We start from the raw sequence: 27791 nt of genomic DNA on the forward strand, positions 1-27791 counted from the left end.
AGTTTCAATGTTAGATCGCTTTTTTTTTTCATGAGTGAATTTTACAAAATAAGCAGTTTCTTTTGAGGTCCATTATAAAATTTTAGTCTGCACTTGAGACTTATTACTACTTGTGTCTATATTAGATGTATAATATAATTTTCTAATTTTCTTGAGAGAGAGAAGTAGGTTTTAATTTCTCAAAGCAGTTCTAACTCATAATAAATGTTTATTGTTTGAGTTGACAATAAACTATAAACATTTCTATTGAAGAATTGTCTTATTTGTTGAACTATACTTTCCTTTTCTCTTTTCCTCAGACTTCCTTTTGATGTTGAAATTTAGGTACATATTTTTGTCATAATTATTAACTCTGGTCTAATTTGGTTCATATTGCTTATATCATGTAAAAAATGATGGGCTGTTTTATTTTTCTCAAGTTTTATTGGTAGCAAAATGGATTGTGCTGTTAATTATTTCCATGGGTTTATTATAACTTGCTTCTGTTACTTAAATTAATTTGTTGTACTAATTACTTTTTCCATATGTCTTAATATTTTCTTTAGAAGGGTGTAGTGATTTGAAGAAGACATGAATTTTTCTTTAAAAGAGATATATTTTTATATTGGTAAGTGCCAGTGTCTTAAGCGGTCTTTGTCATATGTTGTCATCAAAAAATAGAAGTGATTTTCAGATATGGCATGAATTTCTCTTCAGCTACATCTCCTTACCTTCTCATTCGCTGTCCTAATAAAGACAGTTCTATTCATTTCAGCTAAGGAGAGCTTGAAATTTATTTGCATATTCACAGTAATTTTAAGAAAAGTAATTTCTATAGTACTTTAAAATAATACATGCAAAGGGTCAATTAAGAGAGATCCTTTGGGGAATCTTTGAATGAATAACTAAAAATGTTAAAAATGTGTCAGTTACTCATATATAAACATTTATTCCTAATGTTCTTAAAAACAGTTTTAGCTGAGCAACTTTACCTTTGAATCCCATCAGTATTACAAAGATGTTTCACAAATATTGTTTTTCATAAGTGGAGAGAAACAGCTTTCTGCTTTTTAAAGGGAAAAGGAAGAGTTTAGGTTGAGAGAATGTGTTGTTGTAGTTGAGAGAGGGATTTCGAACCTGACTGCTGAATTAAAATATTCCATTTTTCACTATGTACTCTGAAATCTTAGATTCATTCTTTACTAAGTTTCAGTTTCTTCAGTTGTAAATTGAACATAGCAGTAACAAAAGTGTTTAGCAAAGTGCCTGGTATGAATTCATGCTCAGCAAACATTTGTGAATTTTAAAAATTCTTCTTTTTTTGTATTTGTTTTCTTGTATTCTTTATTATTGTTCTGCATGTGTGAGTTTATACTTAAGACTACAAAGACATTTTTAAACAAGTGTCCATTATAGACATATTTTAAAAATATGGGCCTAAGATAATAAATTGTTTTGGCCTGTATTATATTAAAAGAAAATATAAATCTACCATTAATGTTTAAAAAATGGTATTAGTGATTTAAATTAGATCAGCAAGATTGACCAAGAATTGCCAGTAGTTCCTGTATTTCCCCCATGTGATTTTATAAAAGATTAGATGAACTTTGTGATTAGGCATCTTCCTTGAGTCCTTAAGAGTAAGAATGCTTTTCTATTAGTTTTCATTCTGTTTTGGTTAATTAATACAACTTTCAGAGATTTAGCTGTGTTGGCCTTGGTTCACATTTTTCATTTATTAATTTGCTAATTTTCAAAATACTTTACTGTTTCTGGTATTTTTACATGTATACTTGTGTTTGGGTCTTCCCCAACTCCACCCATACTAAGGAGTGAACCCATGGGCACTTTACCATCAAGCTACATCCCCAGCTCTTTTTTTGTTGTTGTTTTGTTTTTTTAAATTTTGAAGACAGGGTCTTGTAAGTGTTAAGGCTGTCCTTGAACTTGGCCATTCTCCTGCCTCAACCTCCCAAGTAACTGGGATTATAGGTGTGTACTACTGTTCTTGGCTTGTGCTTGGATCTTTAAAGGATTTATAGATATTTGCCTACAAGGTAACTGTGCAAAATAAAGGTTTTAAATAGTAATTTTACATTTTATGTCATTATATAATAAGAAAACAATTAATATGTATTTTTAGAAGTGAATATAAATCTATTTGCCTGTGAATGAATGTGTGTTGCCATTAATTGATCATCATATTGTAGCTATGTGAGTCTGGAAAACTTACTGAGGGTCATTTGGGTCACTTTTTGCCTGTTTTTTGCAAACATAGCATGAGTTTTAGCATCAGTACTCCAACATTTTAATTTTCATCTACAAGAGCTAACTGAAGATTTTCTTTGCTTCTGTTGACATTTTGTTGGGGGAAAATGTCTAATTGTTTGAATCGTTTATCATAAGTTTGTTAATTTCGACCACTGAAGAAAGTGTTCTGCTGGTTAAAGCAGTAGCATCTCCCCCACCCCCTGGAGATAGCCCTTATGAAATCCTTTCTTCATTCATACTTTACTGTTTCTAAAAACTTGGCTATTCTCACTTCTAGCTCCCACCAATTCTATTTTTTAGAGTTCATACTTTACTTCTTCCCAAATGTCTCTGAAACAAAGCATTCAAATGCCTTGTGGTGTTGCATAAGATCTTGAAAAATTGCCTGATACTGTAGGGAAACAAGATTACACCCTTTCTCCTTCTACCTCTGTACTTTTTTTCTACCTCCAATTGGGGCAGTACCAAAAATTTACTGGATCTCAGAAATATGTAATGTTGTTCCTTTGTTAACATGCTATATAAATACATTTCTTCTTCCCATTTGCTTAAAGATATTCTACTTTTTCTTAGATGTTCTCTGTAAGAATTCTTAGTTCATATTTAGAAATCAGTTTCATAGGTATTTCCCAGTTGATAGCTATTTCTTCTCTATTTAATCCAATAATCTGCCCAGTTCATGTGGGTCTCTTCCCTGTTTAGAGTTCTTATCCCTGACCTACCAATCACTACCTCTCACTTCTTTGATTATAGCCCCACCATTTTCTGCCCCAGTCTTTTCTTGCAGTATACTCACCCTTTAGGCTGAATATCCTTTTGGGTAACTGTGGGCTGCTTCCAACCATTTTAAGCTAGGTCTTGTCCTAGTCTAAAGTGTAGAGGTACTGATATTCCTTCAGCATTATCTTGCCCTTTGTCAAACCTCCTGTCCTCTATTGAGTTTTTCACTGAGTTCTTTCAGTCCATTCTGAAGACAGTATCACTCAGTGGTTAAGGGCTTGGCACTTGAAGGTTGTTAGCTGTGTGATTGTGGACAAGTTGCCTAACTGTGTGGGTCCCTGTTTTTTCATCTGTAAAATAAGGGTTCTAGTACTATCCACCTGTTAGCAGACAACTCTAACAGGTGGATAGTACTCTGACAGACATCTCAAAATATTTGTGACTTAAACATATTTTTTCCCCCTTTAAAGGAAGCTCTACAGTAAGAAGTCCAGGTTTGCTAAGGTGATTCCATGATCATCAGCAACTCTCTCATTAGCTTGTGACTTAAGGTGATTCAGAATGATTTCTGTAACTATGACCATCATATCTACATTTCAGGCAGCAAATGGAAGCAAGAGGGGCAAAAGAAGCTCAATAACTTTGTAATGCTTAAGAGCTTATTAAAAAGTCTCACTGTGCTTAGATTCCATTGGTCATACTTTGATAAACTTGGCTGTAGCCTACTAGCAGCCATAGAGCACTGGGAAATGCAAGTTAACCTGCTTATGGTTGCCACCCTGAATTAGATTTGATTTCTAACAAAGAAGGGAAAAATGGATACTGGGAAAGTAGCTAGCAATCTCTATCCAGGACCTCATGAGATTGTTGTGTGTTGGGAGCTTTGAAAGTGATAAAGCATATAATTACTTAGTGTTGTGCCTGATACTGAGTATCACTTCAACAAATGCCAGATGTTTTTATTATCTCCTCTGTTAAAGGGTCAGGTTCCCAGTATCTTCTACTTTTTCTTCTCATTTTTGACTCATTCACATACTTTCCCAGAGGGCTGATCTTTTCTAACACACAGAAACAACCATACATGATTTCTTTGCAGGAAACGTTGTTGGAAAACGTTTAGTTTCTCTAGAAGTAGTTTTATTCTTTTATTTCACTAGTCATTCCTAACATTAAAGAATTGATATCTCTTTTTACTTTGATTTTGAAGCTTCCAACTGCTTTCCTTTTCCACTGCCTTGAACCTCCCTTAAAACAAACTACCATAAGGTACATGTTAAGTCTAAAATATAAAGTGAGTTAAAAGTAATTCTGCTTGAAATTTTTTATTACAACCTTTAGTTAAATGGAAGGTCTTGGGCTGATTCAAAATGAAGATTAGGAACAGTTTTACTTAATGCATTTAACAGTTTTACTTAAGCCTTTGGCTTCACTTAAGCATTTCAGTGTTAATTGTCTAAATCTGTATGTATTTTATATAAGCATGAGTTTGTTATTTTCTTCATATCCATCATTAATGAACTTTACAGTATACACAGTAATGCTTTGTTCTGTAATAGCAAGAGTTATAGTTGAGCCACCTTTTTCTTGCCTTCATTAAGTGCAATCTGCCTGATTCTCAGATAATCTAAATTTTTCACTGGGACACAAAGAAAAGGAAATATAACTGGGAAACAGTGACATTTTAATGTATCCTACTTCCAGTTTTCAAAGTACCTGAATCTTATATACTGAATCTTAATGTGGTGTTTTTTGGCTGCATTATAACAATTAGACATGTGTATTATGGTTTCAGTTTTGGTTGTTTTATAAATCAGTCATGTATGATTTTTCCTATTGTACAACATGGTGACTATAGTTAATAATAGTGTATACTTTTAAAGGATTCTCACTGATATATACATATATAAGTCAGTGAGATAATATATATGTTTCTTAGCATGATTAGTCATTCCACAATGCATACTTATTTCAGAACATTATGTTCTATACCATAAATATATGTAACTTTTATTTGTCAATTTAAAAATATTTTTTAAAAATCTCCTCTGAAGGAATCACCTATGACTTGTAGATTTTTTGGTGCTTTGAGCACTTACCTAGCCATTATTAATAATTATTTCCATGCACAGCTGCGTGTAGTTTTTCTTTTTTTCTTTCTATTGGAATTTCTTGTAAAATATCTATGCAGGTACAGAAAAAAATTTAGAAATCAAAATAGTTTTGTTAGGATGTCACAGTATGTTTATTTGTGTTTATTTAAAATATTTAAAAAAATAAATATAAATAAAAATTTTTCAAATAATAATGATTATCAAAAGTAAATTCCAAATTTTCTCATTCCCTTTAAAAAACATATTAAATGATGAAACATTATCAAATTTAAGTAACCATTGAGATAAAAATTAGTCTCATTCAACATTTCTTAAGTATCCTAAAAGATAAGTTAATAAACATGTCTTATGTAGGCAAAAATCAGTGAGGTGCAATTAAGAATAAATCAGTAGATTTGCTCAGTTTTGCACTTTAATAATATAGAAAAATTTGTATTCAACATTCTAGAAGACAGTATCAAAATTACTTTTATAAACTTAACCTGTCTTCAAAGAGGAATTTTTAAAATTTAACCAGTTTTTTTTTTTTAAGGCAATTATTAAAAGTTGTTTTAAGTAACTAAATACTCTGGAATTCTTGATTTGGAAAAACCATGCTTTTAGGTTAACTATTATGTTTTTTAAATAGAAAACATTTTTAAATATATGTAATAAAGGGGTATATTATAATTCTTATTCTTTAATATTTTCTTAAAAATAGTTTGAAATAAAACTAGAGTTTTAGTATTTAACACAAAATGCTTAAGATACATTTTAGGCATTGTTAGGAAATTTTAATTACCATTGATTTAAACAATTTATAAGGTAACATAGCAGTGATTTTTGTGTGATTAAAAACTCTTGAGCTATTGTGTATTTTTGTCAAGAAAAATAAGAATACAGTCACCTTTTTATAAATTATTTTAGATTTTATCTTGTATATTTCTCGCCACCCAGCATGTGTTCCTTTAACATTACTCCCTTGGTGGGTGTTGACAAAAACAAATTAATTTTAATATTAACATAAGCAAAATATGATTAGGAAGACAAGCCTAGTACAGAAGAGGTAATGTATGTCAAAGCTAGATACAAATCATTTCTAAGTTGTATGCTATTTTGGATAGTCCATATTACGTCTCTGCTTCACTACCAAGACAATTAATTATGATTCAAATGCTGTAATTTTAACTGTGACTAACACAATTGCATTTTAAGATATTTAATCATAATTTATTAGATGGACGTATCTTTAAGATTGCATGATCCCATGTATTGCTTCCATTGATTTTAAATTGCTTATAAAACAGCAGCTATATTTATTTTGTTGTAGATTTTTCTGAAGCTAAAAAATAATTCCCAAGAAACTCATATGCATTTTTAAACCAATAAAATGAAATCTGTTTGCTTATAGTAATTTAAAGAATATTTTTGTGTCTTATAGTACTTCATCACAGAATTAAGTATGCATTTGTTAAAAGTTCTTTGTTTAAGTAGAAAGCCTAATTAATGAAGTGTGCGTTTTTATGCCTGTTTTTAATGGCTGTGAATGTGCCTTTGCACTAGACAATAATCAGTGCTATTATTGAAAGTCTGTGAAGGGTGAGCACTTTACATAAAATACAGAATTTAAATTAAACCTTTCAAAAGCCTATCAAATAATTATATTATCCCTGTTTTGCTGTGCAGAGGTTGAAAATTTAAAAGTTAAGGATCTTGCTTATGATCCTGTAAACAAGTTAGTGGAAGTAGTGGAATTTGAACCCAAGTCTGGTTCCAGAATCTGTGTGAGTTTCATTTTACCATATTTTCTCTCATAAGGTATTAGTTCGGTGGATTGTACAAGTCATAACAAGTTAACCTTCTTTTCAGCAAACCTGATATGTAAAAATCTAGATTCACAAATAGACAAATTTGAAATATTCTTTAGTTTTGTGAGATAGATGATTCACTTCATGTTCTTTAGATGACATGACATGACATTAAAAATATTATTTGCTTTTCCAAAGTGCAGTTTTTCACTTAACATTTTAGGAATTCTTGCATCATGAGATTCTATATTTTGGGATTTTCTATTCAGACCTACTTCATGAATGCCTATTTTGTGCCATGTTTTAGGTGTTAGAAATATAATTGGCCTTAGAAACTAGGCAATACTTACTGCTGGCTCTGGAACTGCTATGAGTTTTAAATCTTGGTTCCATGATCTTAGGCATGTTAGTCTTTCTCTCTTCATTTATAAGAAAATATCAGTATCTTTCTTGGGTTGTTTGAGGATTAACTGAGATAATTGTGTTCATAGCATAATATCTTGTACATAGTAAAACACTTAACAGACGTTACTTTTTATTAATTACATTTCAAATGCTTAAGTTAGTTAGCCATATACATTTTGAAAATATAGTAAAAGTCATCAGGAATGTTTGTATTTTGCATATTTTAAAGTTGGTGCTAAAATCATTGCATGGGCTAATTCCAAATACAAGAGAATATATGTTTAGCTCAAGGCAACTATAGTAACCTTTTTATTGCCTTTCTTTCAAAAAAGACAGATAAAGAATCACTTTGTGATTTATTCTTTACAGTATTATAAGATTTGAGAAAAATTCTTCATTGATTGCAAACAAAATGTGATAAAAGCTTTATTCTGGATTATAGTCGGCATTTTGTATGATTTCTTGAGTTTTTTGAATAGAATATATTTCTAAATGATTTCAGAAAACACCAAAACCTAGGTGTTTTCTATTCATAGTGCAATATTACAGGCATTTGAATATGTAAGTCCAAATACATGTAATTTTTAATTTCAGAAGGTATATTTAGGACTGGAGATGCATCTCAGTGGCAGAGTGCTTTCGTGCATGCATGAGGCCCTGTGTTCGACTCCTAGTGCCACATAGACATACAAATAACACAAATAATAATAATAATAATGTACATTTATGAAAAGTTACAAGGATAACCAGTCTAGTCAAATTTTCTTCTAAATTATTACATTGTTTTATAATACTGTGATTTATCAGAAGCTTGAGGAGAAATTAAATGCATCTAGATATGATTTGTTTGCTTGTTGTATATAAAAATGAATCTGATTTCTTTAGTGATTTCTCAAAATATTAACTTTGTTATGTAAAATTTAATTTATCTTTTTGTGAATTGATGCAAAATCTTACTTGTAATAACTTCTAAGGAGATGGTTCAACCATATCTCCTGTAAAATATATCAGTCAGGGCTGTTTTTATTATCGGTAATGAAATCTTGTTAGAGCAAATCTGACTTTGACATTAAATTACTACCATTTTTTGTGTATTGAAGTAAAATGCCAAAGAAAAATAAATCCATACACTGGAGCAGTATATAAACATTTCAATTATAGTGACTGTTAGATTTTACTATTTTTCCCTTTTTTTTTTTTTCAGTTCCTTTAGGTCCTGATTAAACCATTTAAAGTAAGTATGAAAGTTTGCTATTTTAACAAAAACATTTTCTTCTCAGTATACATAAAGAAAAAACTGTGTAGTTGATGTGGAGTTTACTGTTGTTTTTAGTGTGAATTTTTCAAAAGACTTTTTGGGATAATAGGTTTAAAAAGATTTCTTTTACACAGCCAACTTTTATATTACCCTAAATATTGTAACTGAAAATCACTTATAGTTCTGTGAATAAGTATTAGCTTTATTCATTCTAACTTTTTATGAGTAGTCAAAATTTTGGTATGTGTACTAATTTAACAGTATCACCCCAGTCAACATTTTCAGAAATCTTTTGTTGAGGTTCATTAAATCTAAGATTTAGTAATCAATTTTAATATTTTATTTTTAAAGGAGCAAATTTAAGATATAATATGTTCTTAGAAACCAAAGAATGAGTGCATAGAAATGATTTAGCTGTTCTTTGTGTGGGGGAAAGGGGGATGCACTCACATTTAAAGAGTTCAGATTGTAGATTATCTAATTAAAGCAACCACATGTAAAACAGTTTTTAAAAATTAGCATGGGTAAATCAACACAACTCTCATGTCTAAGATTTAGCATCAACATAGTTATTGAAAAGAATCAATAAAGTTCTTCCATGACAATAATGTTTAGTGATGTTCATTTAATATTTTTGAGCTTGAAAATGAACACATATTTAGGTGATTGTGAAAATGGTCTTCTTTATTATTCTAATACCATGCACTCCATTGAGAATATTATTCATGCTGTATTGGAGTTCAGTGTGCAAAGAAATGAATTTGCTGATTTTTGTTACTCATAAGACCATCCAGGGTTACTATAGCCTTCTGGTCGATTACATCAGTGCATAAATAATAATGTGTGAAATCATCAAGTGTACTACTTGTTTTTAAAGTGACACATGTAACTTTTTTATCATTATAATACAAGCAAAGAAGCTAACAGTGCTTTTAATTATTTTTTATTGTCATCAAGCAGTTTTCTAGGAATTCTCAGCAAATTATCAATTAAGCTATAATTCCAGCGTGAGATACAGAAATTGTGAATAAGCTTTTGGTGCCTGCTATTAAAAATCAAATCAATAGCTTTAAAAGCTTTATACAGTCTCATTTTGTTTCACTATAGCTCTGCTCTAGGTAGATCTGCACATCTGTTTTGCTTTCAGTGGTAATTTTACCAGTTCAGTTTCTTTGTAAATTTCTGCCATAAGTAGAAAGGATTTTAAACCTTAAAGCCCCTTAAAATATTTTATTACCATTTATTGAAATGCACTACAGATAATGTACATGCTTGTTTTTTGTGCAAGTACCCAAGACATTCTGATTAAAAGACAGCTTAAGGAAAAATAAACAAATAGCAAAAAGCATTCAGTCTTTATTTATAGAATATAGAAGATTACTGTTTTCATTTTAGGTGGAAGAGTCCAATCTGCAGGAACACCCCAGAGAAGAACATCTTTAGCGATACAATTTACATACCATTAGCTCACAGTACTTGATTAGCAGCAGGGCTCTGTAGTACAGAGCTAGCTGGGCACGCTATTTGGGATGCCTTTGATGCTGTGGTTTTCCGAAGCTTGCTGGCTGCATGCTTGTTGTCTTTGTTCATAAGACAGGTAATTACTTGATAAAATGAAGTGCATCGCTGTGAACAATTGACCCTTTGGAACAATCCAGGCTGGTCAGCAGTCTAAAACCACACTTTAACGCCATCATTATAGCCTCAAACTTCAGAGTTTCCAAGGTACAGACAAAGGTGTTGTCTTCCTTTAGTACCAGTCGAGTGCCATTTTCAGACTTTATGAAGTATTTAAATTGAATGATATTTGACGATATTGAAAACTCCTCTGGAAATCCATCCAGCCTGCTTTTAGACACCAGAACAATTCGAGATTTAATTTTTGATATGAAATCAGGAGCATTACAGAAGATCCTCAGTCCTTGTGAACGATCATGGTTATCTGTTATTTCCAAGAAAGTGGTTTCTCTGGGTGTTAGCTGTTCTTTTTCCCACCTGGATTTCACTTCCTCTGCCAGTCCCTTGAGCTGAAAGAATTCTGCTTCTTGTGCGAGAAGTTGATTTTCTCGAAACCCTTCTGGCAACAGAAGTTCTCCATTTCGTAGGAAGTTTAGGACATGCCTGAAGAGGAGTCCATCCCTGTCTATGAAATAATGGCCATCAGCATCAAATGGACAAAGGATTTTCCCATTTACTATACCTTCAAGGAAAGTGTCTGGGTACTTGGTCAGTGTCTGTTTTTGAGTAATGTATAAATATCCACCAACGTTGAGAGTCATCAGTGTAGATTTGCAGTTCTTTCCTTGGTCAGTGTCTTCCAGGCTGTTGTGTTTCCCTTCATATTCTTTTTCTTTTTCTCTTCTGATTATTTTACGCTCCATTTCTGAAGATGCTATTTTAGCTTGTTCTTCTTGGCTTGAGGCTTTTAAAACAGAAACACTACCACACAAACACGCCTTTATTCAGTCCCAGCCTGGCGATGGAATGGAAATGCTGGCAGCATCGCCTGTGCTGTCAGCTCGGTTTTGCAGTAGGTGGCGTGTCGGCTATGTATGCAGGAGCTTTCTGGAGTAAGATGGAAAAGAGAATTTGCATTTAACCGTATCAGGGCAGGGAATTGTTGTGAAGGGTTTTTATCTATATTCTTTGAAGTACTAAGAATTACTCAGAATAAATTGATTTTCCTCTTACCAGTTTAACAGTTACATGTTTTTAATTCTACAAAAATGTGAATTTATCATTTTCAAAATGTTTAAATTATTTCTCAGCCAGTTAGGCTTAATATTGAATAATGCTGTCTTTTTTTTTTTTTTTTTTTGGTAAATAGCAAATGTTCCTTAATGTCATTTAAAAAGTAAATCATAAGTAGGAAACTAAGCTGAAAGGGCCTAGGTGTATAGAATTTTCTCTCCTATAAAAAGTCACATATTTCACAGTAGTGTAGTCATCATTTTTGAGACCCAAGTAAGAATATTTAAACCTCTTGTTTGTGGCATCATACTTGAATTTGTTTGGATTTGCATGTGATTCTGATTTGGGGTTCTTGGTTAAGTGGGAATAAATTTTCATAACATATTTTAACAAATTATTATTATTTTTTTACCTTAAAGGAAAAATAAAATAGGCATTGTAGTACTCGTTCACGTTTTTTTTTTTTTTTTTTGGTTATGATTTCCTGTGAAATATATATGAGCTTGTTTCACCCTAAACCTGCTTCAGTGCTGAACAAAGACTATTGTAGAAAATACAGCACTGTGTGTATGTGGTATGTGTGCATGTGTGCTGGGGAAATAGGAGAAAGATGAAGATTCAGAATATCTACTACAGAGTAATGTCACAGGCAAGTTTGTTTGTTATTTGTTGGCTTATTTCCCAAAGGGTCAAAGAACTGTGTGACTGTGATGCCCCCGCTTCCTCTATAACTTGCCTTCCAAAGCATTTTATGTTATGAAGCTTTAACTTCTAAAATTTAAAGGCACAGTGGTGAGAAATGTGAACCCTGTCCCCAGTGCACTATTATTTGACCTACCTATCTACTAAATTATTCTGAAGAATTACATTGTTTTTAGAGTTAGACTTTAAATTTAAATTAAATTGATTTATGTTTCTGTTGCACTAAAGGTATTTTAAAATTATTCAGCTGTATGTTGTTAGAAGTATTAGATTCCTTTAAAAATGTCCACCTTTTATTTTCTCTCAACAGTGTTAGATTTCCTTCAGATATAAAAGATAATATTCTTAACTGTGTGTATCATTGAGATTATCAAAAGCCCATTGAATTTGGACTTGAAAACTGAGGCATATTTTCAGAGCTGAATTTTTGCTTAGAAATGATGAAATTCAACTGTCTCATTTTACGAAAGTTAAAATTGCATTCCAGACAATTTTAGTGTTTTATCTTGGACTTTACAACTTGTTAATGGCAAAGCCAACACTTAGTCTAATGTTTCCTCTCAGTCTTAACAGCATTTTAATAAGAGTTTGCTCTTGTATTCTGACAGTCTTATGTCTGCATTGATTTTGCTGTTTCAGAATCAGATATTTTGTATACGTAAAACTTTTAAAGAAATACTTAATAGATTTGGAGGAGGGACACAGATTGGAAATGTGGCATGGATTTTTATGTTACCATTACAGATGGTCACTACATACAAGTAGCATAATATAATAGTAGAATTAATAAAAATATAACAGTTTCATTTATGAATTTTATGGGACACCAGGATCAATACAGCGTGACTGTACCATAGTGATGGAGACGGTGCTAGAATTTTCTCATATGTTAAATAAAATAATGTGTTTATATGCTATGTAATGCTGCATTGCTTCTTTATACCCTGTTTGACCTGTCTACAGACAGGTATGAGACTCTGGGGAAGTCTTGACACTCTTTCTGCTACAGGATGGGCTTCCACGGGAGCAAGGAGGTAGGAGGTGAGGCAGGACTGCTGGGCGTGGGACTGTGATCCTCTTCAGTCATCATTCCTTACACTTGTGAACTCACTTCTGGTTTCTGCTGCCAAATTTTCAGTCACTAATGCACTTCTCCAGGCTTGCCTTGATAGATGCTGATCCACCCCATCATGTGCCTGTTACCCTTGATCACTTTTCCTCACTCCTCACTTCAATCTGGTCTACTTGACTTTTGCAAACATGCTTGCCACCTATGGCTTGGCAGCAATAGTGTTAACTGAAGCCTGATCTTAGTGCCTCACTAGAAGCTGCTGTGAATCATGATACTTTTCTTTTCTGTAGTCTTTGCTCCATTAGTCTCCAGCTTATCCACATTACCTCCATCATAGAGATTTATTGATCATTGCTGCTTGTTGTTGTACATGTGCTCCTTAAGAGAGGGCCAAGTTGGCCACTTGTAAGTCTGTCGTAAGTCTGTCCACTTGGTATGGGGATAGTTATTGTAGGTAGTGTTGAGGAGGTTCACACACACGTCCCTAAATCTAGAAAATGGTGTTTCTGTACCTACACCAAGGGAAACATTCCTTATTTATGTGACTATATTTCTCTGCCTTGCTGCAGATACAAACTATAATTAATCATTTTATCAGAAAGGCTTAACCACACTTCAAAGGTTAGCATGCCTAGGTGCATTTGATAACGAGATTTAAGGATTTCATCTGCCTTTGCAGGCGGAAAGGTACAAAATTTTGAAAGATACAACCTTAGTTCTTTATAAGAGTTAGATGCTTCTAATTTAGACAACTGTAATGGTACACAAAATGGCCCTTTAGCCACTTTGACAATTTAAAGAAACCCTTGGTATGATGAGCCTCTCCTGAAGTCAGTTGGGCCAAATGCCTAACCAAATTCCAGCAAAAACTCTCCACTATGAGATAACATCTCTTACTGTCTGCATTAGGCACAGTTTATTCCAGGATAATGAAAATAATTCCCATCTTTCTTGCCAACTTCTAATGGGGAAACAAGGTTCTTGCCATCATCATTATCGATACAGGACATCATCATAATAATGTGCTTCCTCCATTTTTATTCCAGAAATATTCCTGTGCTATTGAAGGAAGTAGAACCTTATCAGGAAGATGTGTCTTTTGGTTGGACAGTTCCCTTAGACTGAACAGATCACTCCTCTGCACTCAGCCACTGCTTTTCAAGGAAAAGGCATGTCCTAGGAGCTGCCTTTGATAAGAACACCTCTACCAAATCTTTTTGGTTTTGTCACCTGCATCTTGTATGACTGTCTTTTGAAAGGATTGGTTCCTCTTACATAGAAAGAATAAAACTACCTATAGCTAGAGAAGCAGTTATCAGTTTCTACTTAAATCTGGCACTATGTTTCTATCTAGGACTTCCCCACATTTTTCCAGTTTGTTGACTTGTGCTTTGACCTTCCTATGAGTTTCTTTTTCTTTTTGAAATGTGGCTTGTTTGTTCATAGCCTCCTATTAAAGGCATTAGATGTGAGAAACAAGGTGATAATTTCTGTGAATATTTTTTTAGCCTCTTTGTGTGCTAAAAAATAAATGACACTGTATTATATATTAACAATTCAAGAATTGAGGATTTTTCAAAACTAATCTATTTCTATTTGTCAATACTTAGTTTCATTTTGTAATATAAAGTTCATCTGCATTAATATTTTCTGGGACTGGAATCACACTAAGACAAATACAATGTAAGCCACCTTATATAACTGACCACAGCATCTCAGGAACTATGCAAGAATGCTTGAACCTTCCTAGGACTCATTGGACACAACCTCTGACCAAAAGATCATGTGAATGTGTCATTCCAGTCAAGTGAGTACACATATAAGTGTTTTGCAGTGTTGAACCAAGTCTTCATAGAGGCCCAGGAAACTTGGCTACATTGGTGAATTTTTTAGCCTCATTTGAGGAAAGAAAACAGTACTGTGTATCAAAAAAGTGCAAATAAAAATGACAGACTAGCTAAGAAGTTCAGGTAAAATTCCATTCCACATTTCTTTGCTTTTAAGTGCAGAAGTAACCTTGACAACAATTTATTAAATCATATTAATCCATATTTTGAGGAAGATTAATCTTTCAGGAAAGCCTATGTTTTATAATTTTCTAAGCAGAAGGCATATTTTATGCTTTTTTAAATGAAGCTTTTATTTTGAAGTGTAGCCATATACGTTATTATTGACCTGAAAATTTTATTGTAACCAGATGAGCAAAAGCACTTCATTGAGCCATCAAATCAACTAACACTGAAATTATAACACTGTATAGAACTCATTTTTATAGTGCTATTTGCCAAAATGGAATTTTATTCTCTCTTTGGGAAAAAAATATTTTATTTACGTTAATATACCTATGACCTATAAATGAATGACATGATTTTTAAAACTCATGTAAAGGTAGAATTGTTACGAAATATGTGAACAAAGAGGGTCTCTGCTCCCAAATGCTCTGCCCCTCCACTGTTTCTTTCTTTTTTTTTTTTTAAAGAACTTCTGAGTTCCTTTAGAGAAGGAACTCTTTTTTTTTTTTAAAGAGAGAGAGAGAGAGAGAGAGAATTTTTTAATATTTATTTTTTAGTTATCGGCGGACACAACATCTTTGTTTGTATGTGGTGCTGAGGATTGAACCCGGGCCGCATGCATGCCAGGCGAGCGTGCCACCGCTTGAGCCACATCCCCAGCCCTCCACTGTTCCTTTCAGTCTTTATTGATGAGATGGTGCAGAAGAGAGAAGGGTCCTGAAGGGAGAGATAGTAGATGGTAGCTCAAGGGAACATATGTGGAGTAGAGTAATTATAGATTAGATGGAGAAGTCTCATATTAATATTTTTCACTTTTAACATTTCTGAAATTGAGGTATGTCTTAAAATCATTGGCTTGTCAAAGTTTAATGCTAGTATTTTGTCTTTCTTAGTGGTACATTAAATAATGATGAACAGTGCAATTGATGGCATTTTTGAACAGCTCTGTGAGCTATTCCTTTCATTTTTCAAGAAAATAAAATTAACACAGAAGGGTGGAGGGGGGAGATAGGAGAGGAGACGAGAGAAAGAAGAGAGAAAGACAGGAAAAAATGTGGCTGCTGCATATTAAAATTATCTAGGGAGGTCATAAAAATGCCACTCCTTACTTCTTTCCTCACAGTGCAGTTCTAGCACAATCTTTGGGAGTGGGCCCAGTTATTTTTAAAAAGCTCCCATGTAATTCTGATGATTTACCAGAGTTTCAAAACAAAACAAAACATAACACCATATTAAGGGAATTGATGGACTCAGGAAAGAGCTCTTATCTCAGAGGAGTCCTTGATGGAGAAATAATTTCTACCATGTAGTTGTGAGGATTTCTTAGTATCAAAGTATATTGAAAATCCTAACTGAACTAGTCATGATATCACTGCTGTTACTAATTAAACAAGGTAAAGAGAACAAGAGTTATTCAAGGCATAATTAAACATTTGACTCATATTCAGCTGATTTAAAAATGTGTGGTATTGAATCTTCTGGAAATATTTAACAAATATTGTGTCCTTCAGCTGTACTGTAGTCTTCCTAAGCACAGGGGTCTGTATTTTTCTTCCTTGTGGTCCTCATTACATCTATGATAGTATTTGACACTATTTGACCTAACTAAGTATAGCACTATAGTTAAGTCTGTACTTCAGATAACACAATCTTTCCAGAAGACTTTTTCTATACATTTATCAGTCACTTTTGCTATTGTTTTAAGGCTTTCTCTTATTTTAAGTGTCACTAAAGCTAGATAGCATCTTTTAATAAAGGTCTAACTAAAACAAACTGCAGATTGAATATCCCTAATTTGAAAATGTGAAATCCAAAATGGTTTGGGGGGAATATAATTTGTGGACTTTAGGGCTAGGGGACTCAACTGGTAAAGCCTATGAAAATATTCCAGAATCCAGGAAAATTAGAAATTAGAAGCAATTTTGGATAAGGAATACTCAACCAGTGTTATAGTACTATAACTTCCATGCCCCTTTTCTTTTATTATTGCAACACAGCATTACTGTGTATGCTATAGAAACAGCACTTGTTTGTATAAATCTATTTATTTTTGCCAATGCCTGTTATTTTTGAAAGCAACTTTGGGAATAGAATAGAAAAATGTCTCTTTATACAACATCATGTTCACATTTGTATTTAAGAGGTTTTATTATTAATTTTAATTACATGTTGATAGAAAAAACAGAAGATTATAGTCTGAAGTGCTTTATGAATATTAAAATATACAAATATGGTGTTTATTTTATTTTATTTTTAATATTTATTTTTTAGTTGTAGTTGGACACAATACCTTTATTTCACTTATTTATTTATTTATTTCACTTCTTTATTTTTATGTGATGCTGAGGATCAAACCCAGGGTCTCACATGTGCAAGGCGAGCTCTTTACTGCTGAGCCACAACCCAAGCCCAAATGTGGTGTTTAAAATGCTCATTTATTTACTAGTTTTTTTGTGTGTGTTGTTGTTGTTTTAATCAAAAGTCATACAGCTTTCATAAACTGATAGGACCATCCAGACTCCTTCACACATTTTGTACCTTAGTTAACAACTTTCTGCTCTGCACAACTAGTCTTATCATTCACAGACACTCTGGGTAACATTACAACTTAATCTTTTATACAGGAATCCCTGTTCATGTGAAGAAGTTGAGGGGCAGCATTATGGGTGAGGATTTTGAGTTGTTTTCCTGATACTGAGTCTAGTCCTCCAATTAAGGATTTTAGTTTTGATTTTAACTTGAGAATTCTCAGCACATTTGCCATATTTGTAATTTGAACATAATTATAAGAAAACATGTATAAATAGATAACTTTAGGATATATATATCTGATATTAGTTGTCTTTGAGGTAAATAATCACATACTAACCAACCCTGTAAGTTAGTTTACTGAAATCTAAGCATAAACTTTATTTCTAAAATTCCTGAAGGCAAATAGAAATCAGAACATCAGTTCACAAATTTGAATCTTTTCACCTGTTTAAAATATAGGAATAAGAAGTTTGCCAAACTGGTTTGTTAAGATGCCAGGTGGCATTACCCTGAGACCCACAGGCAGAAAACTATTAGGAAAATGTTTTAAATGAGAAGAAAGGAGATTACTAGGAATATTAAAAATGGTTTACCTTTTAAATGCACTTGTTCTGTGGAAATACTTCTTCTGTCCTTTTCCAAAGAGTATAGACTCAGGAATGATGTAAATAAAAGAAGAGTCCCTTTAATAAAAGTCTGAAGGATCTGTCCAAAGTCTTGGTTACTAGCCCATAGAATTGTGTTTTAGCTAGAGTTTGAAGTGCTCTTAAAGGCCTCCCGAGTGGTCTGTGGAAATGAATGCCTATAACTTCCTGATGCCTAAGGACTTCCTAACATGTCTGATCTCATTACTTACATGCCAGTGCTAATAAGCACCCTTCCTGCTTGCTTACTAGTTTAACTCAAACAAATTAAGGCTGTCCTTTAAAAAATATCATGTTAAAAGTGCTACTTGGTTATTTCTCTTCAGTTCTTGAGCATAGAATGTATCTCAAATTAATATGTAGAGTAGGAAGGTCCAGTTTGGGGAAGTTAGAATATTTTCAAGTCTTGGGCAGCTTCTTAACTTTTTTTTTTTTTTTACTTTTTTTTTGGTTATTGATAGACACAATTCCTTTATTTTATTCTTTTTTATGCGGTTCTGAGGATCGAACCCAGTGCCTCACACATGTTAGGTGAGCACTCTACCACTGAGCCACAACCTCAGCCCCAAGCTTCTTAACTTTTTATTGTTGTCCTTTCAAGAAACAGTGTTCTCTAATTTTTACCCAAGGAAATTTTACTTAAACCTAGGTCTTTTAGAAAATATTAGAACAAGCAAACTAAACATTGATAAAATAATAAAACATTCCCAATTAAAGGGGAGGCAGGGTTTTTATTTATCATTCACAGGCACTAGAAGAGATGTCAGAAATTTCAGTAACTTTATTATATAGATGGTGAGACTCAGAGATGTGAAGTAACTTCTCCAAAGTAACACTGCTATTTAATAGTGACAGAATCCTAACTAGAAACTTATTAGTTCTTTTTATAGGATATATTTGTGTACTTACCCTTTAAATTTTTCTCTCACGTTTTTCTCTGAAACTAGGTGGCAGGATATATATAAATAAAACACCATTGCCCGTTTATACTTATTAGCATTCTCTTGGCTGTAAGTAGCAGAAACCAATTAGCAAACCAATCTGGCCCAAAAAGCAGTTAGGGTGAGAGAAGAATTTTGAAAGGATCCTAGAATTTTTCCCTAATCCAAAGAAGAGTTAAATGATCAGCCATGCCTAGGGAAAGAAAGATAAAAACAGTATTTCCAAGGTCTTCGGTAGGATGAGCTTGTGTGGCCTCTCTTCAGATTGCTAGCAAGACCATGTCCTTCCAGTGGCTTGTGGTATGAGTCTCTTAGTTGAAAATTCCAAGTATGGCCATTGCTAAGGCTGTTCCCACCCCCTTCGGTGCTCTTCCTTCTCAACCCCACCACTACCACTTTCTCTAAATCCTGCCTGGTTTTTAAGGTCCAGCACAAGCTTAGCTTTCTCCATCAAAGCTCTTCTTGATCCCCAACTAGAATGTCTTTATGCGTGTATTTAATCCCAGGGCCCTCTACATGTCTTGGTTTTATAACATTTGGAATCTCAACTTGTATTCTCCTTTGTACAGTAGAATCCTGTAGGTCATATGGAAGGACTAGAAGTTGGTCAGTTAAATTAACAGGTAAGAAATCATTTAAAAATTTTGTCAAGCCAGATGCAGTGGTGCACACCTATAATCCCAGCTACTCAGAAGGCTGAGGCAGGAGGATCACAAGCCTGAGTCCAGCCTTGGCAACATAGCATTCTGTCTAAAATAAAATTTAAAAAAGACTGAGGATTTAGCTTAGTGATAGAGCATTTTTTCTGTATGTGTGAGGCCTTGGATTCATTCCCCGCTTACCCCCGGCCCCCCCCACACACATATACAAAAGATATCAGTATGTTTTTCTACCTGCTTCAAATAGTTTATCTTAAAACTTATAAATGTACATTTAGCTGCTATGCACAGGTAAGATAAGGCATTTGTCTTGAACATAGGATGCTTATTGACCACCTGCTTTCTTTCTTCTGGATATCAAACCCATAATTTGGCTAGATTTTCCATTTGAGTTTCTTTCAAAAATGGACTAAGAATTTAGACCCTGGGAAACAAGTATGTATTTTGTGTATGTGTGTGTGTATACATGTGTGTGTGTGTATTTGATGCACAAATCCTGCTAGGTTTATGTGCTTGTCTTTCAGTCTGCAGTTGTCTCACCCTTACCTAATTTAACAGTATTTTTTAACAACTTACCTTTATATCAGTTCTTACCAATGCATTCAGTCTAGTTTTCATAGAAACATCTTCCCCTTCTTAGACCCATTATTTGAGTTTATGTAATACATAATCAGATTGTGTAATTATAAAACTAGCAGCAACAAGTTCTAGCAGAGTTTGAGCAGAAGTGTGTGGGAGTACTAGAGATGAACCTGCTACCCACTAGTGTATAGTGAGTTGTGGGCATCTGTCACTGTATTTAATGGTGGGGAATTGAGAGTCTTTGCTAATCTGGAAGTTGATTAAGTGGAGATGTATCAAAAGTGTTTCTGTTGTATTAAATATACCTGTCTCGTGACCTACTTAGACCTATAGCACTCACAGTGTGCCTGGGAACTGCTAGATAGAGAGGTTCCTGTGATCCTTTCAAGGGGTCTATGAGATCAAAACTATTTTCATAATACCACTAAACCTTTTTGCTTTTTTGACTCTCATTCTCCAAAAATTTCTTATTTGCCAATGTGATATTGGTAGTTTAAACTACCAACCATTGGTAGTTAAAACTTACAAAAGTGAAAATTATTTTAGGATTTCTATACTTTAAAAAATGTAAATCTGTTCGTTTATGTATGTGGGGTTTTTTTGTAATTGACAAATAAAACTTGTATGCATTTATAGTCAACACGATGCTTTGATATATGTATATGCCATGAAATGGTAAATAAAGCTATGTTTATTTAAGATATATGCTACAGAGAATACATGTTTAAGAATGGCCATACTCAGCTATGCACTCCTTGAGGGTAAATGCCATGTTTTGCTTATCTTTGTTTCTTCTGATGTGCTTTGAATGATCTTTTACATAATAGGCACTTGGGAAATAGTTCATAAATGTGTGAGAATAAACTGGATTATTTTTCAAATATTTTTGGTCTTTCAAATTGGTCCAACAAAGTAGTTTTAAGTAAGGTTCCTGTATTAATGAATGGGATATGTAATTAACAGCAATGGTATTCAAGTGGGAGCTTTTAAAATAAAAGTTTCCCTTGAAACTTAAGCAATGTTTTGAAGCAGAAGCATAGCATGGTTTAGTGAAAAAAAATATGAGAATCTGTTCCTGTAGGTTTTAGAAAGTATGTGTTGGCTTTTAAAAAGAGCAGGCAAATCACACTTAGGGGCTATATCATAAGTAAATGGGCCTTTTAAGTTTATTTAAGGGGAGAAGGGGCAAGGAAAGCAAACAGATGTGGGGTTATTTAAGAACAGCCAGTTGGTCAGAAAATTCATGGCTGATGATTAAGGCTTTCCTCTTTACTTGAGTAGCAGTTGGAAGCTAGCTAAGATTTTAAAAGAAGACATGATGGACAGAAAATTATGGTTTGAGGTGATGAATTTTATTGCTTTACAGGAGTGACCTGTAAAGGTCTGACTAAAGAATAGTGAGGAGAGTAGTTATCAAGTTGAAATGGGCAGGTGCTTTGAACCTGCTTTCTACCTTTCAGGTATCATACAGAGAAGGTTGGCTATAGAAAATTTGAACTAAAAATTAAATTCAGCCTGTCCACCTGGAGTAGATACTGCTGAATAAGTGGGGAGCATTTACAAGTGATATTAAGAGATAGCTCTTTCAGTATTCAACATTAGTAAATACTTGGATTTGTGATTAAATTACTTTCAGCAATGGTATTTTAAAATATTAATTTACGTCCCAATATTAGATTTTTTTCTCATAAATTTTATATACTTTTACATTAAAAATTTCCCAATCTTGATGATATTTTTATGCCTGAGACTTTTTCTTAATAGAATTTTCAGCTTCAATGAAGAGACAAACTTGAATATAAGATTTGTTTTTGCTTTAAAAGAAAATTCAAATTTTAATCTTATTAAATTCACTCATGAGAGGAAATTATTTTTAGTTTTTTTAATTTAATACAAAAATTTGATGGCTTTTTAATTATTTCCTTCCGGGCATGTTTTGGTATAAGGTAGGCATGCTGCTGCTCGTCATTGCTTTCTCCAGCCATTTCATGACCTGCACTTGAGATTTATTGCATATGTTGCCTTGAGAGACCCTGGAAGTATTGAATACACACAGTGTACTAGCAATTAGTTTTTAGGAGCTGTGGTACAGAATCCTTTGGAGACAAAAGTCAAGAACAGTCCCTAGAGGAAAGATCTTCTAATAAAAATCACGCAGGTGTAAATCTGTGTGCATTCTACATTTCGTTCAGTGCCGTCTACTTCAGTGAATTGTATGTGTCTTGAAGACAGTTCTGTATCTTAATCATTGGTTTTACAATGCCTAGATGGTTCCCTTTGTGTGGTAAATATTTAGTTAATGTTGGTGGAATGAAAGAAGTCATTCATGCTAAAGTGATGAATCATAAATGCATTCCTGATTAGCCAGGGGATTTCCTGAATCTCTTCTTAAAACCCAGGTGAATTCTCTTAGAAATATGATTGAACCAAAACTATTTGTAACCATGGTCATACATTTCCAGGTTATAGTAAAGCTGGTGTCAGTGAGACATTCATATACATATTATATAATAGGTAAGGTCTATCTTGTGACTGTATCAAAATGCTGATTGCCCAATAGGCTCACTGTAGGTGCTAGCTCTTGTTTCCTTTTCCTGTTACCCCATGTGATTTTTTTAAAATATATTTTTTTTAGTTGTAGATAGTCACAATACCTTTATTTATTTTATTTTTATTTTTTTATATGATGCTGAGAATTGAACCCAGTGCCTCATACATGTGAGGCAAGCACTCTGCCACTGAGCTACAATCCCAGCTTTGCCCCTATGTCAGGATCACTATAAGCATTACTAGTGGTATAGGTAATTGCCTTTCTCTTTGGGTAAGTATTCCTAACGGATTCACTTTTGACCACACTCAAATTTATAATTCTGCTGAGAAAAAGAAGTCAGAGCAACAGGCAGGCTAAACTGGTACACAATATAACCTAGACAGTGACCCGCCCACTTTTACAGTATTTTGCAGACCGGCTTTTCTAGACACAGCTCATTCTAGAATTTTATTTTATTTTCACACGCACGCGTGCGCGTGCGCGCGCACACACACACACACACACCTTTGATATAGAGGTTTAGACTAGCAGTTTTCACACAAGTTACTTCTTTGCCAAAGATAATAGCCTCCCTGCCCTTCAAAAAGTTTTTATTTGATTTTATGCCCTTTTAAGTCACTTTATTTAGAAAGAACTAAGTTTATAAAAGCTGTTATTGGCAAGGGGCTACAGCAGCTCAAGAAACAAATGTGACATGAGTCAAATTTCCTACTAGCTGAAATAAGGTTTTTCTCTATTCTAACTAGTGATACGGCTGTAAACTTTATAGTTTCCCTGATTTTTACTGTGAATTATATTTGATTTTATATTACATCATTGAAAATGATGAATGTTATCTCTGAATACATTTTTTTCCCCTTTCATTCAAGATAAACTCTCACTGGAAGGAATAGTGGTACAAAGAGCCGAATGCCGACCTGCTGCCAGTGAAAACTACATGAGATTAAAGAGGTAGTGTTTTGTAACTTGAAATGATTCAATTTAAAATGTTTAGATTGCCTTCTGACTACATGAAAACCACAATTATTGTTGCAGATGTTTGCTTCAAAGACTGATTGGTTTTAAAACCAAATAAGAGTGTTTTTGGTACTAGGGAACTTCCAGAACCTGGGTTGTTTGTTTGAGGTACTTTAAGCTACTGTGTTAATATATTATGGAGTCAGAGTTTTTAGAGTACTTTTTCTCGTTGTCCTTTTAAATTCTGATTCTCTAAAGACATGTCATAAGTCTTCTGCACTATTTTATTTTCTAAGGCTGTAATTTTCCTAGTATGTATGTATAGATATATACACACACACACATATATACACACAGAGAAATATATATATCTAGATACCATACTGTATGAAGCAAGTATAGTTGCTGAAGTATAATTTTTTTCTTCATCTATAGAGAACTTTTTTTTTTTTAAAACAAGCTTATGTACTCTTAAGAGATTTTGTTTCAGAATCCTGCCCCGCAACTTTTGTGTGTATGTAGCATTTGTAATTTATGTTTAAAGATGATGATTGCAGATTCTTAATATTTCGGGTATTATGACTTTGAAGTAGTTAACAATTTTCTAAACCCTGAAATGTATTATGTATACCTGCTTTGTAGTTTTATTTGTGGTATGTTGGTCCCATGAGATTTAGAATTATAAGTTCACTTGTTTGTTCATTCAGCATTTACTGTCTACCAGGTGCTTTCTTAGTTAGGAGCTGGAGAAACAGTAGTGCACTGAACAGCCAATAGTCTCTGCCCTGGCAGAGCCTGCACTTCAGTGGACTGAGCTGTACCATCTGTTTGGTGGTTGAGCATCCTGCTCAGTGGCAGCAGCAGCTTCTTGGATGTCAGCATTTTCATTTATGAAAGAGGATGGGTTGATGAACCTGATCATGTCTAAAATTTTACATCATCTTTTAAATTTTCCCCCTTTTCTCAATTAGTTTGAACTGTGTCTCCTGGGAATGGCACAGAGAGAGACTGATTTCTTATCTTATTATTCTTCTAATTTATATGCTTTCCCAGAGCAAATGAAAAAGGATGACAACCAAAATGAAACATTTTATAACAGAAAGTAGCTTTGGAAAACAAAATATGTTTCATTCTTTGTTTTAGTAAAGTTTATCATATGATACTTTTTGAAGACTTATCATCTTCAAACACCTACTTAAATAGGAAAAAACCCACAAAATGTGGCTACTGAGCTGCTCGCCAATATGTTTTTCTGTGATCTTCATTTCTTTTAAAGGGTTTCTAAAGATTTCTGATGATGACAGCAGGCAAATAACCTGCTGTGTTTGTAAAATGGCTGCTTTTTTTCTTACTAAAATGGAAATGAAAATAATTCAGCCTTTTAAGTGTGCTAGAAGTCCAACCATTATATATTTTAGTCCTTCCTTAAAGTGACTTAGGAAAGGAAGCAGGATGATTCAGGAAGTGATGACCATCTGAGTTTCATGAAGTAGATGATAGATGATGACATCAGTCTTGAAGGCTGAGATTTTTTTTTTTTTTAACCAAGTGAAAAAAACAGGGGTAAAGAATATTTAATGTAAAACAACATGCAGGGGCTGCGGTTGTGGCACAGTAGTAGAGTACTTGCCTTGCACATGTGAGGCACTGGGTTTGATCCTCAGCACCACATAAAAATGAATAAACAAAATGAAGGTATTAAGAAAATAAAAATAAAACAACATGCAGAACACAAAGACATGACATGAAGTTCAGGGATCTATGTGTCATTGTGTAAATCTGGAATGCAGCGTTTGTAAAAGACAACAGAAGCTTCAGCCCAGGTTTCTCTCTTGAATGCTAAACGTGTATATGAAAACCTGGATGAATGTCCAATAAGCATTTCAACTATGTCAGTAACTGAACTCCAGATCTGCCTCACCAAAACCTGATCACAAACAGTCTGTCATCTCAGATAATTCCAAGTCTGTCCTCTCATTTCCACAGTCAGAAAACTTTGGTCACATCTTGACTTCTCTCTTATCCCATTTTCAGTGTGTCAGAAAAATCTCATTGACTATACTTTCAAAATATTACACTCTGGAGTCTGGCAGTTTCTTACAACCCACAGGTGCTTCCATTATTTATCATGGATTACTACAGTCACCTTCATCAGAGTTTCTACTCCTATCTTTGTCTCTCAATAGCCTATTCTCTGCGCAGTACACAGAGGAGGATCAGTTGTTTAAAATCAGTCAGATCATGCCATTCCTCTGCTCATATCATTTGCAGTGCTTGTGTATAAAATCCAAATCTTTGTAATAATGGTCAGCAGGGGCCTGGATGATCACCCTACCACTGCCTATACTTTTTCTCTCTGTCCTCCCCTTTTTCCCTCCTTCTCCTTCGCTGTGTTCTAATCTCCTAACGTCCTTGAGCACTCTAGATGTGGTTTTAATTGGGTCCTTTGCAATGGCTGTTCTTTTCTGCCCGGAGCAGCCTTTCTCCAAATGACTGCATGGATCCTCACTTTCCAAGTTTCTTCTTAAATACACCTTTTTACTAAGACCTACTTTGGCTACCCTACCTCATTCTGTACCTGTATTTTCTTCATATCATCTCCTGTAAAACTGTATAGTTTACATGTATTTATTGCCAGCCCCTCCCTGCTGCAGTTAAAGAGAACAGGATTTTTTGGTGATTGTTTTTTGGCTTTAGTTTTTGGTACATGTTATTTAGTTCACTCACACACATATCTGGAATACTTATGGCACATAATAAATAGTAAATCCTGGATGAATGAATGAATAGCAAAAGATAAGGTTTAAAATGTTAAGGAGTTTTATGTAAGGAATTCAGAATTTGTGTACTGTCGCTATTATGGAGATACAGAAAACTTTTAAGCTGAATGGGATGTGAAAGGATTTGTGTTTTCCACAGATAATTCTGACCATAGTATAAAGACTAGAAGCAGGGAGATAAGCTTGATGCTGATGAAATAACCCAGGTACGAAATTTTTGAAGGACAAAACAACATGGTTCCAGTCAGAAGGAAGATGAGAAACTAGGTTTTGTGGATATTTAGAGGTGGAGTTAGTAGTATTTAATTCAAATTTTTATAGTTGTAGGCTAGAGTATTTCTCTAGCTGAAGGTGGCTCTTATGGCCTAGGTACATATCAGGCTATGACTATCCCAGATGGGCACCCTACCATCCTATGCATTGCATAAGAAGGTTTATACCAATGAGAGAGGAGAGATATGGAAGTTTTTGTGGTTTCATTTTTTTAAAAAATATTTTTGTAGTTATAGATGAACACAATACCTTTATTTTATTTGTTTATTTGTATATGATTCCAGGGATCGAACCTATTGCCTCACACATGCTAAGCAAGCGCTATAACACTGAGCCACAACCCCAGTCCCTCCATGTTTATTTTAATTTAAATCCTAATTGGCAATATACCTAAAAGACCTGAAGCAGAAAGTACTTAGAGTTACAAGAAAACACTAATGATTAAACTCTCAAAAGAGCAAAATAATGTTATAAGTTGTATCTCATGTATTTTATTTATAACTGCTCAACATTTTTTAATATATACTGTGATCGCTAAGGTAAAGCTCAAATTTTTAAAATTTCTTTAAAAAAAATCGCAAGATACTATTTTTTCTCTAGAGGGTTTACAGTTGTTGAACCAGACAAAAACCAGGGTTTTTAAAGGAATCTACTTATCTGATGCTAGAGTGGGTAGAGGAGTAGAAATTTCCCACTGCCATTGAATGTAAGATATAAAGGTAGATTTCCAGATGTAGGTAACATTAAAGTAGAAGTGTTTGAAAGAACAGAATTGGCAAGTTAGTACTTGAGATATCATATCCCTAGATATTTCACACCTATGCTCAAAGTTTTTCAAGGACTCTTATGACTGCCTTCTCCTTA

At 33.7% G+C, this 27791-nt stretch overlaps 2 protein-coding genes across 3 annotated transcripts in view; one reads left to right on the forward strand and one right to left on the reverse strand.

The window, feature by feature from the left end:
- Nucleotides 1-27791, forward strand: part of Gtf2f2 (general transcription factor IIF subunit 2) — a 156226-nt gene that overhangs the window by 68663 nt on the left and 59772 nt on the right. For both annotated transcript variants that reach the window (XM_076872402.1, XM_076872403.1), the window contains exon 5: nucleotides 23787-23868. In XM_076872402.1, the coding sequence (XP_076728517.1) occupies nucleotides 23787-23868 (82 nt within the window). The remainder of the gene's footprint in view (nucleotides 1-23786; nucleotides 23869-27791) is intronic.
- Kctd4 (potassium channel tetramerization domain containing 4) lies at nucleotides 10133-10912 on the reverse strand. Its single transcript, XM_076872690.1, has one exon. The coding sequence runs from the start codon at nucleotides 10910-10912 to the stop codon at nucleotides 10133-10135; it is 780 nt and encodes a 259-aa protein (XP_076728805.1).

Source organism: Callospermophilus lateralis, chromosome 12, assembly GCF_048772815.1.
Source record: "Callospermophilus lateralis isolate mCalLat2 chromosome 12, mCalLat2.hap1, whole genome shotgun sequence".
In the NCBI taxonomy this organism is placed as follows: Eukaryota; Metazoa; Chordata; class Mammalia; order Rodentia; family Sciuridae; genus Callospermophilus; species Callospermophilus lateralis.

What these genes read in the sequence shown, in the direction of transcription:
- Kctd4 (XM_076872690.1), bottom strand. Translation starts at nt 10,912, where the DNA reads ATGGAGCGTAAAATAATCAGAAGAGAAAAAGAAAAAGAATATGAAGGG.